General features: G+C 42.6%; 2 protein-coding genes across 4 annotated transcripts in view; one reads left to right on the top strand and one right to left on the bottom strand.

Moving 5' to 3' along the window:
• CSPP1 (centrosome and spindle pole associated protein 1) overlaps positions 1-3,430 on the top strand; it is a 90,845-nt gene extending 87,415 nt beyond the window's left edge. For all 3 annotated transcript variants that reach the window (XM_080938805.1, XM_080938804.1, XM_080938806.1), the window contains 2 exons: positions 1,288-1,426; positions 2,661-3,430. In XM_080938805.1, coding sequence (XP_080794931.1) covers positions 1,288-1,426; positions 2,661-2,872 — 351 coding nt within the window. In that variant the 3' untranslated portion in view covers positions 2,873-3,430. The remainder of the gene's footprint in view (positions 1-1,287; positions 1,427-2,660) is intronic.
• Positions 3,431-4,311: 881 nt separating this feature from the next.
• The window catches only part of ARFGEF1 (ARF guanine nucleotide exchange factor 1), a 92,268-nt gene continuing 83,793 nt past the window's right edge, over positions 4,312-12,786 (bottom strand). The window contains exons 35-39 of the mRNA XM_080938652.1: positions 10,539-10,678; positions 8,919-9,087; positions 7,923-8,061; positions 7,002-7,119; positions 4,312-5,693 (exon numbers count right to left, since the gene is read on the bottom strand). Of these exons, the coding sequence (XP_080794778.1) occupies positions 5,529-5,693; positions 7,002-7,119; positions 7,923-8,061; positions 8,919-9,087; positions 10,539-10,678 (731 nt within the window). The 3' untranslated portion in view covers positions 4,312-5,528. The remainder of the gene's footprint in view (positions 5,694-7,001; positions 7,120-7,922; positions 8,062-8,918; positions 9,088-10,538; positions 10,679-12,786) is intronic.

Raw genomic sequence — 12,786 nt, 5'->3', positions numbered from 1 at the left:
TATCAAAAGCCTTTTCTACCCTAAGAGCATGATATGGCTGCAACTCCGTTTTGGCCAAGTCATTTACCCAACGTCACTTGATAAGAGGACTAGGATTCAGACCCATGCTCTTTCCATAGCTTCATAGTTAATAAAAGGCTTTAGAGCATGTTTTGATGGTGCCCTTCCTCTCTGGGTGGATAACTTTGGGCAGCTCCTTAAGCTCTTTATTGCCACCTATATGACATGAACTATCAGTGCTCAGAAGCTTCTCACAGGTAGCTAAGTAGCCTTGTCACATGTACAGCATTATCAGGCTGCAAAAGCCTGTTGCTCTAGGTAACTGCTCATCTGTCTGCTTTGGTCTGTGTGAAGTTTATCTCTTCTGCATATTTCACTTGAACAACTATCTTCTTGTTCTCAAGAGCCACCATCTTATAGCATGTGTCAACACGATTCCTTTTCAGTATCTGTGGATACTACAGTTTTATTCATTCCAGCTTATGACTCACTTTCTTCATATTCTGACTAAGGTTGCTGTTAGCATTCATGTACAGGTTTCATGTGGGTGTTTGCTTTGCTTTTCCCATTTACCCATACGAATTTCCTACTCTTCCACACTAAGGCCTGTAGAGGTTGTCATCACGATTCTGCTTACAGTAAAGTGTTCATCTTCTTTGCACATAACATCAGTTCAAACCCTTTGTCCATTTTTAAATTTTGTGCTGTATTTGCACTGGTGAAGCTTAAGGCTTTTTTATACATTGTCAGATGATAGATTTGCAAATATTTTCTATCAAAAAGTTGTCGTTTTTATCTTCTTGATAGATTTTAAAGCATAGAGGCCTTAACTTTTAAGGAGGTTCAAACAACCAGTTTTCTAATTGTATTTTTGGTGGTTTAATATAAACGTGTTAGTTTTTGTGTGTAGTTTGGCATATGAGGTCTCAATGCCTTTAGCTACAGGAACAGGTTCTCTAGTGCTGTTCACTGAAGATAGCTTGTTCTCCCTGTTGAACTGTTTGGTCTTTGTTTAAACACTAGGAGTCGTTTCTGGATTCTTTTCTCTACTGTTGCTTGTGCATCTACCAACCAGTGATACACACACACACACACATACCCCTTGAGCCTCAGCTGCTGTTCTGTGCTTGCCTTTGAGCACAATGCTACCTTTTAGCCCCAGCAAAGCAAGGACAGGAGACAGGACCCATATCCTCCTGGTTTGTTCTTCACAGTGTGTGTTGATCCGGTGTAACCCCATGTTGACTGACTATTGGAGTGTTTCTAAATTCTCTCTCTTAACTATAGGATAGTAGTCGGCTCCACACACCACAGGATGGTCTCTCTTTAAAATCTATCTCCAGTGTAAATGTTGATCAAGTTAGAATGAGAAATGAAGACAGAATGAGAAGACTGAGTGAGCATCAGAAGAAACCCACTAGTACAGGTAACTCACAAGGTGTTCACTGGATGACGTACATCTGGAAAAAGAATTTTCAAGTCCTTTGAGTTTTACAAAAGGTCAAGGTCATAAACCAGCTTCCAAATGCAGGGCTTGGGATTAACTTCATCCTTGGTGTACTTTAACAACGGTCTAAACAGTTTCAGGAGGTCTTGTCTATGAAATATATTCAGGTTGTCTCCAGCAGGGAAAAATGCTGAATAGTATGTTAGGTAATCACTAACTTTACCTTTACTTGGCTTTTTGTAACATGAAGAGCAGGTAGCATTTCAGTTATATTCTAAGCCAACAAGCCCAGGGTCATGGGCCAGAGTGGTTTTAGTAGAGTTGCCTCTTTACAGAATACCCTTAGATCTGTTAAGCTGCACTTTATAGTGTTTTTGTTGTAACTTTTTCTTTTATATTTTTTAATGCTACTTTTAAACTGAACTCCTTTCTCCAGTCCAGGAGTGGTGTGTTCTGATAGTAAATATTTTTCATCAAATGTAAAAACACATTAAGAGAATAGTACTTTCATTTCATATCATAATAGAGATGTCATAAAAGGCATTTTTCCCTTCATGCATACCTAGAATTGCCTTCTCTTTGTTTTAAAACCAGTAAACTTGAGCTAGTACCTAAGAAGGATGTGTTTAGAGAAGATAGAAAAACTAAGATTCTTTCAGGTTTTCAATATCTAAGCTATTTTTGTTTTAACACTGTCCTTTCAAGCAGGAGCTTTTTGGTATGATTTTGGTTGACTGCTCATTAAACTGGTTGTACATCATTCCCTTTTGCTGAGCCAACCCAGACCCATGTAGAATTTGAGTAAGATCAGATGTGGTTAATGAACTCCTCACCTGTTAACTGACCATCTTAGATCAGTGCAGTTATTTCCTCACAATGACTGTCAATGCACCTATCAGTGCTAAGTTCAAGTCTGTCATTCCATTGTTTTTCCTGATGGTAACAGACACAACTAGACAGTCTCTATTTCTACAGCCAACTTTTAATGTTGGCGGAGCCTCTCCTGTCGCTGTTGGTGCCATGGAGTCACTTATTTCTCTCCACCCCAACTCTAGTCTCTTTGGAGGCATGCATTCCTGTTTCTAAAGGGGTAAAGTTAGTGTTGGGGGAAGGGTTGTGACTCAGTGGAAAGATGCAGAGCTGTAATGGGCTAGCCGGTAGGTACCCGATGTATGTCACCTGCTACCTGACTTGTATCTTTTGCCTTCTGTAGATGATGAGGGTTCACTGGTTGACACTGATGACATCATGAGACACTTGGGTGATGATGGACGCAACTCTGTGGCAACTGAACCCTGGCTCCGCCCTGGTACTTCCGAAACTTTGAAACGGTTCATGGCAGAGCAGCTGAATGAGGAACAGCAGCAGGTTCCTGGGAAGCCAGGCACTTTTACTTGGCAGGGACTATCTGCTGCACATGCTTAAAATAAACCCTCTCTGGATCCAGCAGTGCCTTTTACAGAAGGAACTATGTCTTACTTGTGGCCCTATACTTTAATATTAGTTATTTATGTTCTATCTATATATAGTGTATTTTTCCCATGATGATATGTTTTACACACACACACACACACACACACACACACACAATGTACATAAAAGCCCCGGTTATTGATTTCTAATATAATTGTATAGAATTATTTTTGCAATTTAGCTATGGGTGGTAATGAACTCTTGAGCTACCATATGTGCATTAAAATGTGCTTGCCATTAAGAGGTGGTGAATTAATGTGTCAATAGCACTGTGAAACAATACATTGCCACCAGCATACTTGCCTTTGTTAGCATTGTGGTGAAATAGTCCATGAACACACCTTCTGTGTTCTGTAGCTGTGACCATGCCAGCTGCTCGATAATGAAGGATTCAAACAAGATGCTCACTTTCACACCTGTAGTTACACATTCCACAGGAGCAAAGGGATTTGCGGCCATCCATGGTACATTTTCTGCCTCCATTTTATTTTTACGCTGATAGAAGCACAGACTCACTCAGTTATTAATTTGTCTGACGTCACTATTTCTTGACACAAATAAAGTTCTATTTTTATTAACTACCAATGTCAGTTTCTTTATGCAAAGTGTAACTGCAGTTTCTAGTAGTATAGAGGCAGTAGTCCTCTGTCCCACCACCTGAGATCCTTAGCCACATGAACTGTTGTGGTAAGTAAATGAACTTTGTAAGACTCATTCAACTTCTAGGAAAGATTCTTACTTGGACTGGGTCTCCAGTGTGTATCATGATGACAGCTGAAGACAATCAGCTGCTGTTTCTCTGGTTTTCCAGGGATGACATCAATAGCCGGTTGTGACATCAGAGTTTACCAAAAATAATACATTTCTGGTATTCCTCTGGCTAGACATAATTTTTATGTTCAATCTTGCTGTGCTAATAAGGTTTCTTCTGTCAACATTTGTGTCCTCTTTGGAGAACATGTACTACAGCATTGGACAAGCAACTGTCAGTCATGGGGGAAAATGGCTTGGACGGAAAACACTGCAGTAACTTAGTTCTAGTATTGAGCCTGGCTTGACCAGAAGTGTGAACTCCTCATTTAGTCACTGTAGTTTTCTTTTTAATGCTGTGGCACCAGTGGAACTGACAGAGGCACAAAATGCCAGTCTAAACCACCAAGACAGGGGACACTTTTTCAGTCTCAAAAAGTAGCACTGTCATTGAGTAATAAATCCACTTTGGGATATCTGAGGATTAAGGAAGGAAGTTGACAAATCTAATGTAGAGACTGCAAAGAAGTGTCTTTTGTAGCAAGTGGGGGAAAAAAAGCCCTGTCCTTTTTATGGCTTGATCTCTAATTAAAAAAAAAAAAAAAAAAACAATGAAAACAGGGCTGTGGGTTACACTGCACTGATGAAATAATTCAAAAACTTTATTGACCTATAACCTGATTAGATATGCCAGATGAGAATCAATATTGTACAGAAAGTTGTACAGAGTTTTTTACATAGAAAACTTTACATCTGTACCATATACATATCCACCTGAAAAATCTCCGACACCCACTGTTAATATGGAATGCTTGACAAGCTTTTCATTTACCATCAGCACAATTCACAGTAGGAATACATTTCCAGTAAATCTAACCTCCCCAGACCATGCCAGATTTGTTATTTTAATATATTCAACATTAAATTCTGTACATAGAATAAAATCTACATCAAGCCCCGCCACCCAAAAGAAAAAAGTGACAGCAACCTAGATTCATTCGCAGTGATTCAAGTTTCAGTCTGTGAAAGATCATCTATTTTAATGGCTCATCTTTAAAAGCCCTAAGAGTATGTTACAGGTAGTTCTTGTCAGCAGGGATGTTTTCTACCTTGGTGGTTTTCTCCTCCTGTTGTGATCTTGACAAACATTGGCCACAACAGATTCGGGGCAGAGTAAGCCCTCAAAATGACCACCACTCCCCCAAGACTAAAAATTCAACCAAAATGTTTTAGTGCATTTGACAAAATATTATGGATATTTAGCAAGTAGATAAGAAAATAAAGAAATAAAACTGCAGGAGGAACAATATGTTTAAGATTTTTATATTACAGCCCTGCATTTCTGTACATTTTCACAGAAAGATGATGATTACCAGTATCTCAGATAGCCTGAGTGTGCAAAAATCTTCAGAGTAAGAATGCCATAGTTGCTAAATATCTTTTACCATGAGCAATAATTTTTCTCCCCACCCCCAATTATAAACATTTTATCCTTCAAAATACAGCTCTCCTGAGTTGTACTTCCTGCAGAAGTTCAGTCTTTACAGCTATACTTCTTTGGGTAAGTTTCATTTCTATACCTGCCAAAGTGTGGGCTCACCCTGCTCAGGTCAGGGAAGGACCCCGGTGCTGTCTGAGCAGCCTTTCTGCTCAACATGAGCCTAACACAAGACAGCAGCCACTGGGTCGCTAAAGGGACTGGATGGAGTGTTCTGACCTTGAGCTACAGTGTGAGTATCTTACCAGTAACCCAGACACTGCAATTCAGAGGGACGTTTCTCAGGTAGGAAACCTCTGCTCCAGGTCCTTTCGTGGGGCAGAGGAATGTAAACACCAACAGAAAAATATTCGGTTCTCATCACTGCTTGTTTATCCCCAGTTCCTGTTCAGGTGGTTGTGATATTTGAAATACTATTCCAATTCGCAGGAAAAATCTCCTAAGAACAGCACGGAGTTCAGGGATCAAGTCGAATTGCATAATCTCACACAGGAGCGGGTAGTAGGATGAAGCATGAGCTTTAAACTGGGGAGAGAAATGTGCTTGTTAGTGCTCCTGTTCCACACCAAAACCAACCTGACAGCAAGGTAAGAACGTCCGCGTCCCGACTGCAGAGACGCAGGCCGGCCACAGTGGTGAGGGAGCGGATTAAAACATAAATCTAGGCAGAAACCCAGGTCATTTGGTTCTTCATCATTGTTTTGAATCCACCTCTGACAAAATTTAATAATTTTGCATAGAGCAAAAGAAGCAAAACGGAGAGTAGAGTTTTATAATGTAAGTTATTGATTATTGAATGCAAATTTTAGATTTCAAGGGAAGACATACCTAGCCCCGTGTGACAGCTAATGGTCTCCTATCTGGATAAAACAAGCAAGTGTGCACACCCATGAGGCATTTCAAATGACTGGACCATCTGAAGTGAGAAGACTCACCCTGCATCTGGGCCACACCTTCTAGTAGCAGCCATATGCCTTTCTGCGGGCAGGAGCCACTGTTGGACTTCATGGACTACAGCCTGTAACCCAGTTTAGTGACCGCACACACGCACGCAGTCAGTCATTTTGAGTTCTGTTTTCTAGAATCCTGACTAAAAGCAACTGCAACCTGACACTTCACTTTCATAGCCAGTGATAAACACTTGGACTCATCCCTGCTTGAGTGCCTTCCTCTCTGAACTCTGGTCTGCTCTTCCACACTGCAGCAGACACAGGCAGAGGCAGCACAGCCCACTGGCAGAGAGCAGGCAAGAGGGAAGGCACTGGCAGCACTGAGGGGCACTGCCTGGCCCCCTAGGCACTCGTATGCTAGTCTAAATCTTCAAGTGTCAGGTCACCTCACTGACCCACAGCAACTCGTCTGTAAATTGCTTTTAGAATTACTATAAATTACCTTAAAAATGTACAGTTTTGAAAAGAAATACATATATTTATGCATAAATGAATATATACATTCGCATACAGATAATATGTACCTTTATAACTATGGGCCTAAGCTGTTAACTAGAGGCTCTAGTCACCTGGGGTTACTAAATATACTAAAGGCTGGATGCAGGCTGGAGCTCAGGCCCAAGAAGTGTAGACTGTGGGGCAGTGGCTCCAGGGCAGGGTCACACTGGGAGCTGGATACGGGTTTTCAGTTGGGGAAATTTAACTAACTCTAGGGGTCATAATGGGGATTTCAATGTATCAAAGTATCCAATAGGATTCTGAGTCCTCCAACTGAATTGCTGACTAGAAAACAAAGCTGAGAGAGTTTGCATAGCCTAGCTTCAGAGACCTGTGGCCTAGGTTCCTGACTGCCAGGGCCGGGATGGACAGAAGCCGCACTTACCCTGTCGTCACTGATCTTCAGAACTTTAGTGAGGAACAGTAACAGTAAGTTAGTCCAGGCCTCCCGGTGACTTTCGGATGTTAAAGTGAGGAAGTAACTCAGCGCTTCACTGCAGACGCTGGAAAAGAGAAGACTGCCTTTTACACACTGAAACCCACTGGTGTGCATTCAGAGGACCCTGAAGACTAGAGAACTAGTAGTGAACCTATCTGTTTATGTGAACTCCAGCACCAGTACATGGTTTTCAAATTAGGAAGAAAACAAAACACTGAGTGTAATCCACTGGAACTGCTTAGGAAACCCACACCTCCATTTCTCAGTTCCACTTCGATGGAGTTCCTGTGAGAGCAGGTATGCAGGTCTCACACTGAGACTTGGCTTGAAATTGGTGGTGGTTCCTTCACTGATGGGAGACTTAGTTTTGTTCCTACAATAGGCACTGGAGTAGTGATGTCTGAGATGTACTGAACCACTGCTCTCAGGACAGGGACAACTGATGCACCAGCAGTTTTCCTCCTAAATATCAATTTAGTCTCAGCACAAACTAAATTTAGTCATCATGAAGTAAAACAAAAGGAAACCCAAGAGATCAAGATTGCAAATACTTTTTAAATAAAAATAATAAAATGCTGGCAGGTAAGGCAACCTGTCACTTCCCAAGTGCTTTGTAAGAAAGTCTTATGGCACTGAAAAGACCATCAAGTTACGCTAGGCATGGCCTACTCAGTTGTCAGGCGTTCACTTAGCGAGCCTCAGGTGCTCCTGAAGTCCCAACACGTGAGAAATGCAGATGCTCACAGCTACCGTGTGACACGGGTGACCATGGACTCGGGAGAGGGACTGAAGGCTGACTTAATGACACTGATCTGTGAAATGGGGCTGCTGCCTTTCTTAACTCACACAGCTACCTCCGAGCCTTACTTTAAAAGCCTCTGCTGGACTTCTTCCCAGGCACTGACTCTGCTCTCGTCCATGTACATCCGGAAGAGAATGCGCAGCCCACAGGCCAGGCTGCTTGTCTCCTGTTTTAGAAGATTGGGCTTGGACTTGCCTTTGAAGCCTGCAGAAAGGGCAAGTGTCTGGAGTTAGACTGGAAAGGCACCTACCTTACAGACAGGTCGAACAGCCCACTGAGGGCACATTCTGCCCGTGTTCAGCTGTCAGTACTGGCTGCTGACAAAGCAGATCCTATGGGTGAGGTGTTCTCAACCTGTGGGTCATGAACCCTTTATAGTTGCGTATTAGATATCTACATTATGATTTATAACAGTTGCAAAATTACAGTTATTAAGCAGCAATGAGATCTACTTTTATGGTTTCTGATCACCAAAATATGGAGATCTGTATGAAAGAGTCGCAGTGCTGGGAGGCTGAGAACTGTGGTGGGAAGCAGAGCATTCCTAAGGAACGACACTGGAGCCCCGCAGAAAACAGCAGGTGTAACACTGTGCCCACGGCAGCGCGCCACAGTGCAAGGGCAGAGAGCCCAGGCCTTCACAGGGATGGCCTGGTCACAGGGGAGCGACACGGAGGGGAAAGGCAATGCAGTTCTGTTTTTCTCCATGTTGGGTCACAAAGGGAAGAGCATGAACAAAGGCCATGCCAGATGAAAACAAATCAAAATACAGGGCGGCCAACACTGTCCTGGGCACAGAAGGAGATAAACAGACAATAGCCCTTTAGTTTTCTGGCTATGCTCTGAGGACCCTCATCTATGAATAGGCACTGACAACTTTTTTCTTCTTTTTTTTTGGGGGGGGGGGGGTGAGACAGTTTCTCTGTGTGTAGCCCTGGCTGACTTAAATTTTGGACCCTGCCTGCCTTATTTTCACTAGACCTAAAATGTCACCCAGGCAGTTTTGACAATCACACGCATTAGTGTGTTCTCAGTGACAGCATGAGACCTGGACAGTTTACCTGCTTTCCACAGAGCAGTCCTCTGTTCATTGTTGGAATTAAATGCTTTTGCAAATCTATGTGACTCTAATAAGCAGTCCAATAGCTTGAAAAGTTGTTGTGATGTTAAAAAGCGGTACATTCCTTGGTCTTGAGTATCAACTCGAACATCGAAGTCTACTGCGTCTCTCTGTGTAAAACAAGCCACCATGGTACACACTTAACAGTTTTAGTAAATGGCAAACCCAGTGCTCCCTCCAATGCATGTCTGTGCCTGCTTCCTTGTATATGAACCACACCACACAGGCCACAGGAGAACTGGATCCCCTGGAACCAGAGACACAGGAAGCTATGAACTACCTGATAGAGTGCTAGAAATCAAACTGTGTCTTCTGACAAGAGCAGTGAGTATTCTTAACCTTTGAGTCATCTCTCCAGCTCCCAGTGCCTAGCCAAGACTACTTTTAGAAACAAATCACCATTTGACTGTAGAGGACAGACAGAAGCCATTTGGGAAGGACTACAGCTAGCAAGTGAGTTCCCGGAAAGGGCCCATGTTTGCACGTGATGGCTGGTGAAGCACAGCCCCATACACTTTGTCCCAGGACTGCTTCTCAAAGCTGATAAGCCTCTTCTGATATTATTACAGAGCCTAATGATTCCTGGGCATTAGCCCACCCTATTTCCTGCAGATCAACATGAAGATGAACATTCATGAATTAATGCTGTTTAGATGAGCTAATGATTATATAGAATTCCTAATTTGATTAAAAAAATTTTAAGAAGTAAGTTAAGGAGATGGTTTTAGTTGTAAAAACATTTATTCTTATTCTGTACATACATATGCATACATACATATGCATGCAGGTATGTGTATGCACGTGCGCTTGTGAAACTGATTAAACAGGTGGTCAGGCACAGCAGAGTGTGTGTGTGTGTATGTTTGCATGACTATCTTTGTTCATTCCTTCTCTCTGGCTCATGAAGAGTTAAGGAGTAAAGAGCCCAAGTAACTAAGTTTCTTTTCTTAATCCCCTGCTGCTATCAGCAGGACTAACTGCCAGAAGCCAACCAGCTCCTGGCCCACAGAACATTAAGAGTGAAGACCACCGGCTTCTCATCTCTGGAGGAAAGCTCTTTATTGGTAAGTGTTACAAAGCTCCCTTCTGGGAAACACTTCCTACTGCTCCTGTGGCTGTTACTGCAGTTCTTCAGACCTCTGCAGCAAAGCTCCTTCACTGCCGTAAGTACAGTATTCGCGCCCTCTACTCTTACACCTACTACACTTTGGCTTTTGTCCTTGGTGTTAAACTAAATTCCATGCCAAGCTTATGAAGTCCTAAGAACTACCAGAGGGCAGTTCTCATGAGCAATGTTATGTGACCTATCTAGTGTATGCTTACACCCTTCTTAAAACATTTTCTGTAGTTGACTTCCACTATGACCTGACCTTGCTTCTCTTTGGGCCGCTTTGGTTTCTGCGGTTCCTACTCGCTGCTTCATCGCTAGTGCATGAGGCCCCAGAGCGCACTCCCTCCCTCTCCCTCTCTCTGCCAGGGCCATTCTTATGCCTCAGGACACCATCCAGGCTCAGGCCTCAGAGTGGCAGCTGTGAAGGCCTTCCAGACAACATCTCCTCACCTGGGCTGCAGCTAAGTTTTCTGCATCCTCCTTCCTGCTTGTGGCTGGGAAGAACACAATGTTGTCGATGGTCTGGATGAGTTCCAGCTGCACAACACATTTAATCAACAGGGCAGCAAACAATTTTTGTTCTGGGAATTCTGTGAGGAAACCCCCCAATGCACATGCAAACAAAACATTATTTTGAATCCTTTATAATTTCTGTAACATTATAATGCTAAGGAAACATTACTATGTACAAAGGCCACACTCACACTGCACATCTCATACTGATGAAGACATCGGCTTCTGTTCATAAGCACTCTTTGCTATAGTAACATCTTATCTATGAAATATTTAGAAAACCAATTGTTTAAAAGTGAAAACATCTGTGACTTGAACAGTGTGTGTTCAAACTGGTTGTACTTTCCATGCAGGTCATTATTGAAAATGAACAGCCTTGACTGATGTGCAAGGCTGACGTTGAAAATAACGTGAAAATCTGTTTAAGAAAACAATAGGAACCAGATCAACATCAAACAGAAAGTGGGGTAGCCAGGATTCTAATCAAACCATTTGATATTGTGGCTTAGCCATACAACATACAACCCAGATTTATCTGGGTTCAAATATATATATTTGTAGCTTAAACTAATGCTTCAATTCATCCGTCAGTAAGTTATAAACATGTATGTTAAGGATACTGCCACTGAGCCCCAGTTTTAAAGGTGTTCCCGTGAGCCTTCCATGCCACAGCTGAGACAAAGTTCACTCGTCACTCTACAGCCTGCAGATCACATCACGGGAGGATGCTCCTGTGTCACACAGTTGGGCAGATGCAGAAGCAGAAACCGTGACGTAAGACTCAGCTGCCAGCAGTTATGAGCGCTGTGCAGCATTGACGTGGGCTGGGTCAAGGCCACACTTGGGTCCCAGGTTCCAATGAGCAACAGAGGCCCAGGAGAAATTATTAATCAATCTTGGAGCAGTGGTTCCAAGCAGTAGCCAATTTACAATCCTCCAGTGTCTTTCTGATATAAAAAGCATTTACTATCAATTTACTATCAATTCCTTTTCTGGTATCAACTTTTGCAAGTTAAATTTAGTTTCTGAGACATTTGAAACTTTCCTATTCAGGAATGTTTCTAGAAATAGTGTTCTACGTAGCATTTGGTTCTTATGGTTGTCTCTTGTGCCATCCCTGAGTACAGTCACCGCCCCACTGTGCAGTCTCACCCCTTCATTTCATCAGCTGGAACACCCAAGACCATGTGGCAGAGCCTCTTGGTAGCACCTGGACCCCATCAGGGCCTTAGCAGCAGGCAGGTGGTTAAGGAAAACCAGTTCACCCGGATATTAGTTAAGAGAGCTCTCAGTGGTCCCTGGACATCCCCAGTAACAGTTTGGCAAATGAGGGTGCACTGTGACGGTTAGTAGGAGTGGAAAATGCTGTTACTATGAACAGCTTACAAGTTTACAGACAATCAGTACATAGCACAGTAATTCTACTTCTAGGTTCTTTCACAGCAGACCTGAAAACAGGTCTTCAGACAATGCTTAAATATGAGTGTTCCTATTAGCACAACTCATAATGAAAGTGTCACAAACTCAATGTCGGTTAGAGCTGACTGGGCAAAGACTATGGTATATACACTTATACAGAGGATTGCTAACTCAGTAATAAAAGTGGGGAAGTTACTGATTCAAATGGTGAGGAATCTCAAGGTCACATATTGCATGATGTCATCTATGTAAAACCCACTGAAGAGCCTAATCACAGACACAGACACAGAATGGTGATGGCCAAGGACCAGCGAAGAGGAGAAAATGGAGTGGCTGCTCATTAAATACAGGATTCCTTTCTGAGATGAAGAAAGTTTGCATGTTCTGAATGCAACAGTTCTGTGAATATAGTCTCAATTAAAATGTTTACTACATTTACTTTGTGTTTATTGTGCACGCATATCGATGTGTGTTTTGGCAGGTGGAGGCCAGATGGTGACTTTCAGCTGTCAATTTTTTCCTTCTACCAAGGAGTTCCCATGCATCAAAGTCAGGGCATCAGGCTGGTACAACTGCCTTTACCTTCGAGCCATCTTGTTGGCCACAACCTCAAGTTTTATGATGTGCCTAACGCCACTTTCTTTCCTAAGGAGGCATCATCTTTTGTATGTGTTAATATTTTCAGCAAATAAAACTGATGTCAGAAAGTGAGTGTCCCAATTTTGGGCAAAGGTGATGGAGAGTCTGAAGGTAGTGACACAGGGTG

Source organism: Micromys minutus (assembly GCF_963924665.1).
Source record: "Micromys minutus genome assembly, chromosome: 26".
NCBI classification, from domain to species: Eukaryota; Metazoa; Chordata; class Mammalia; order Rodentia; family Muridae; genus Micromys; species Micromys minutus.
Note: the sequence above shows the minus strand (reverse complement) of the source record. Positions and strands in the feature narration are given on the sequence as shown.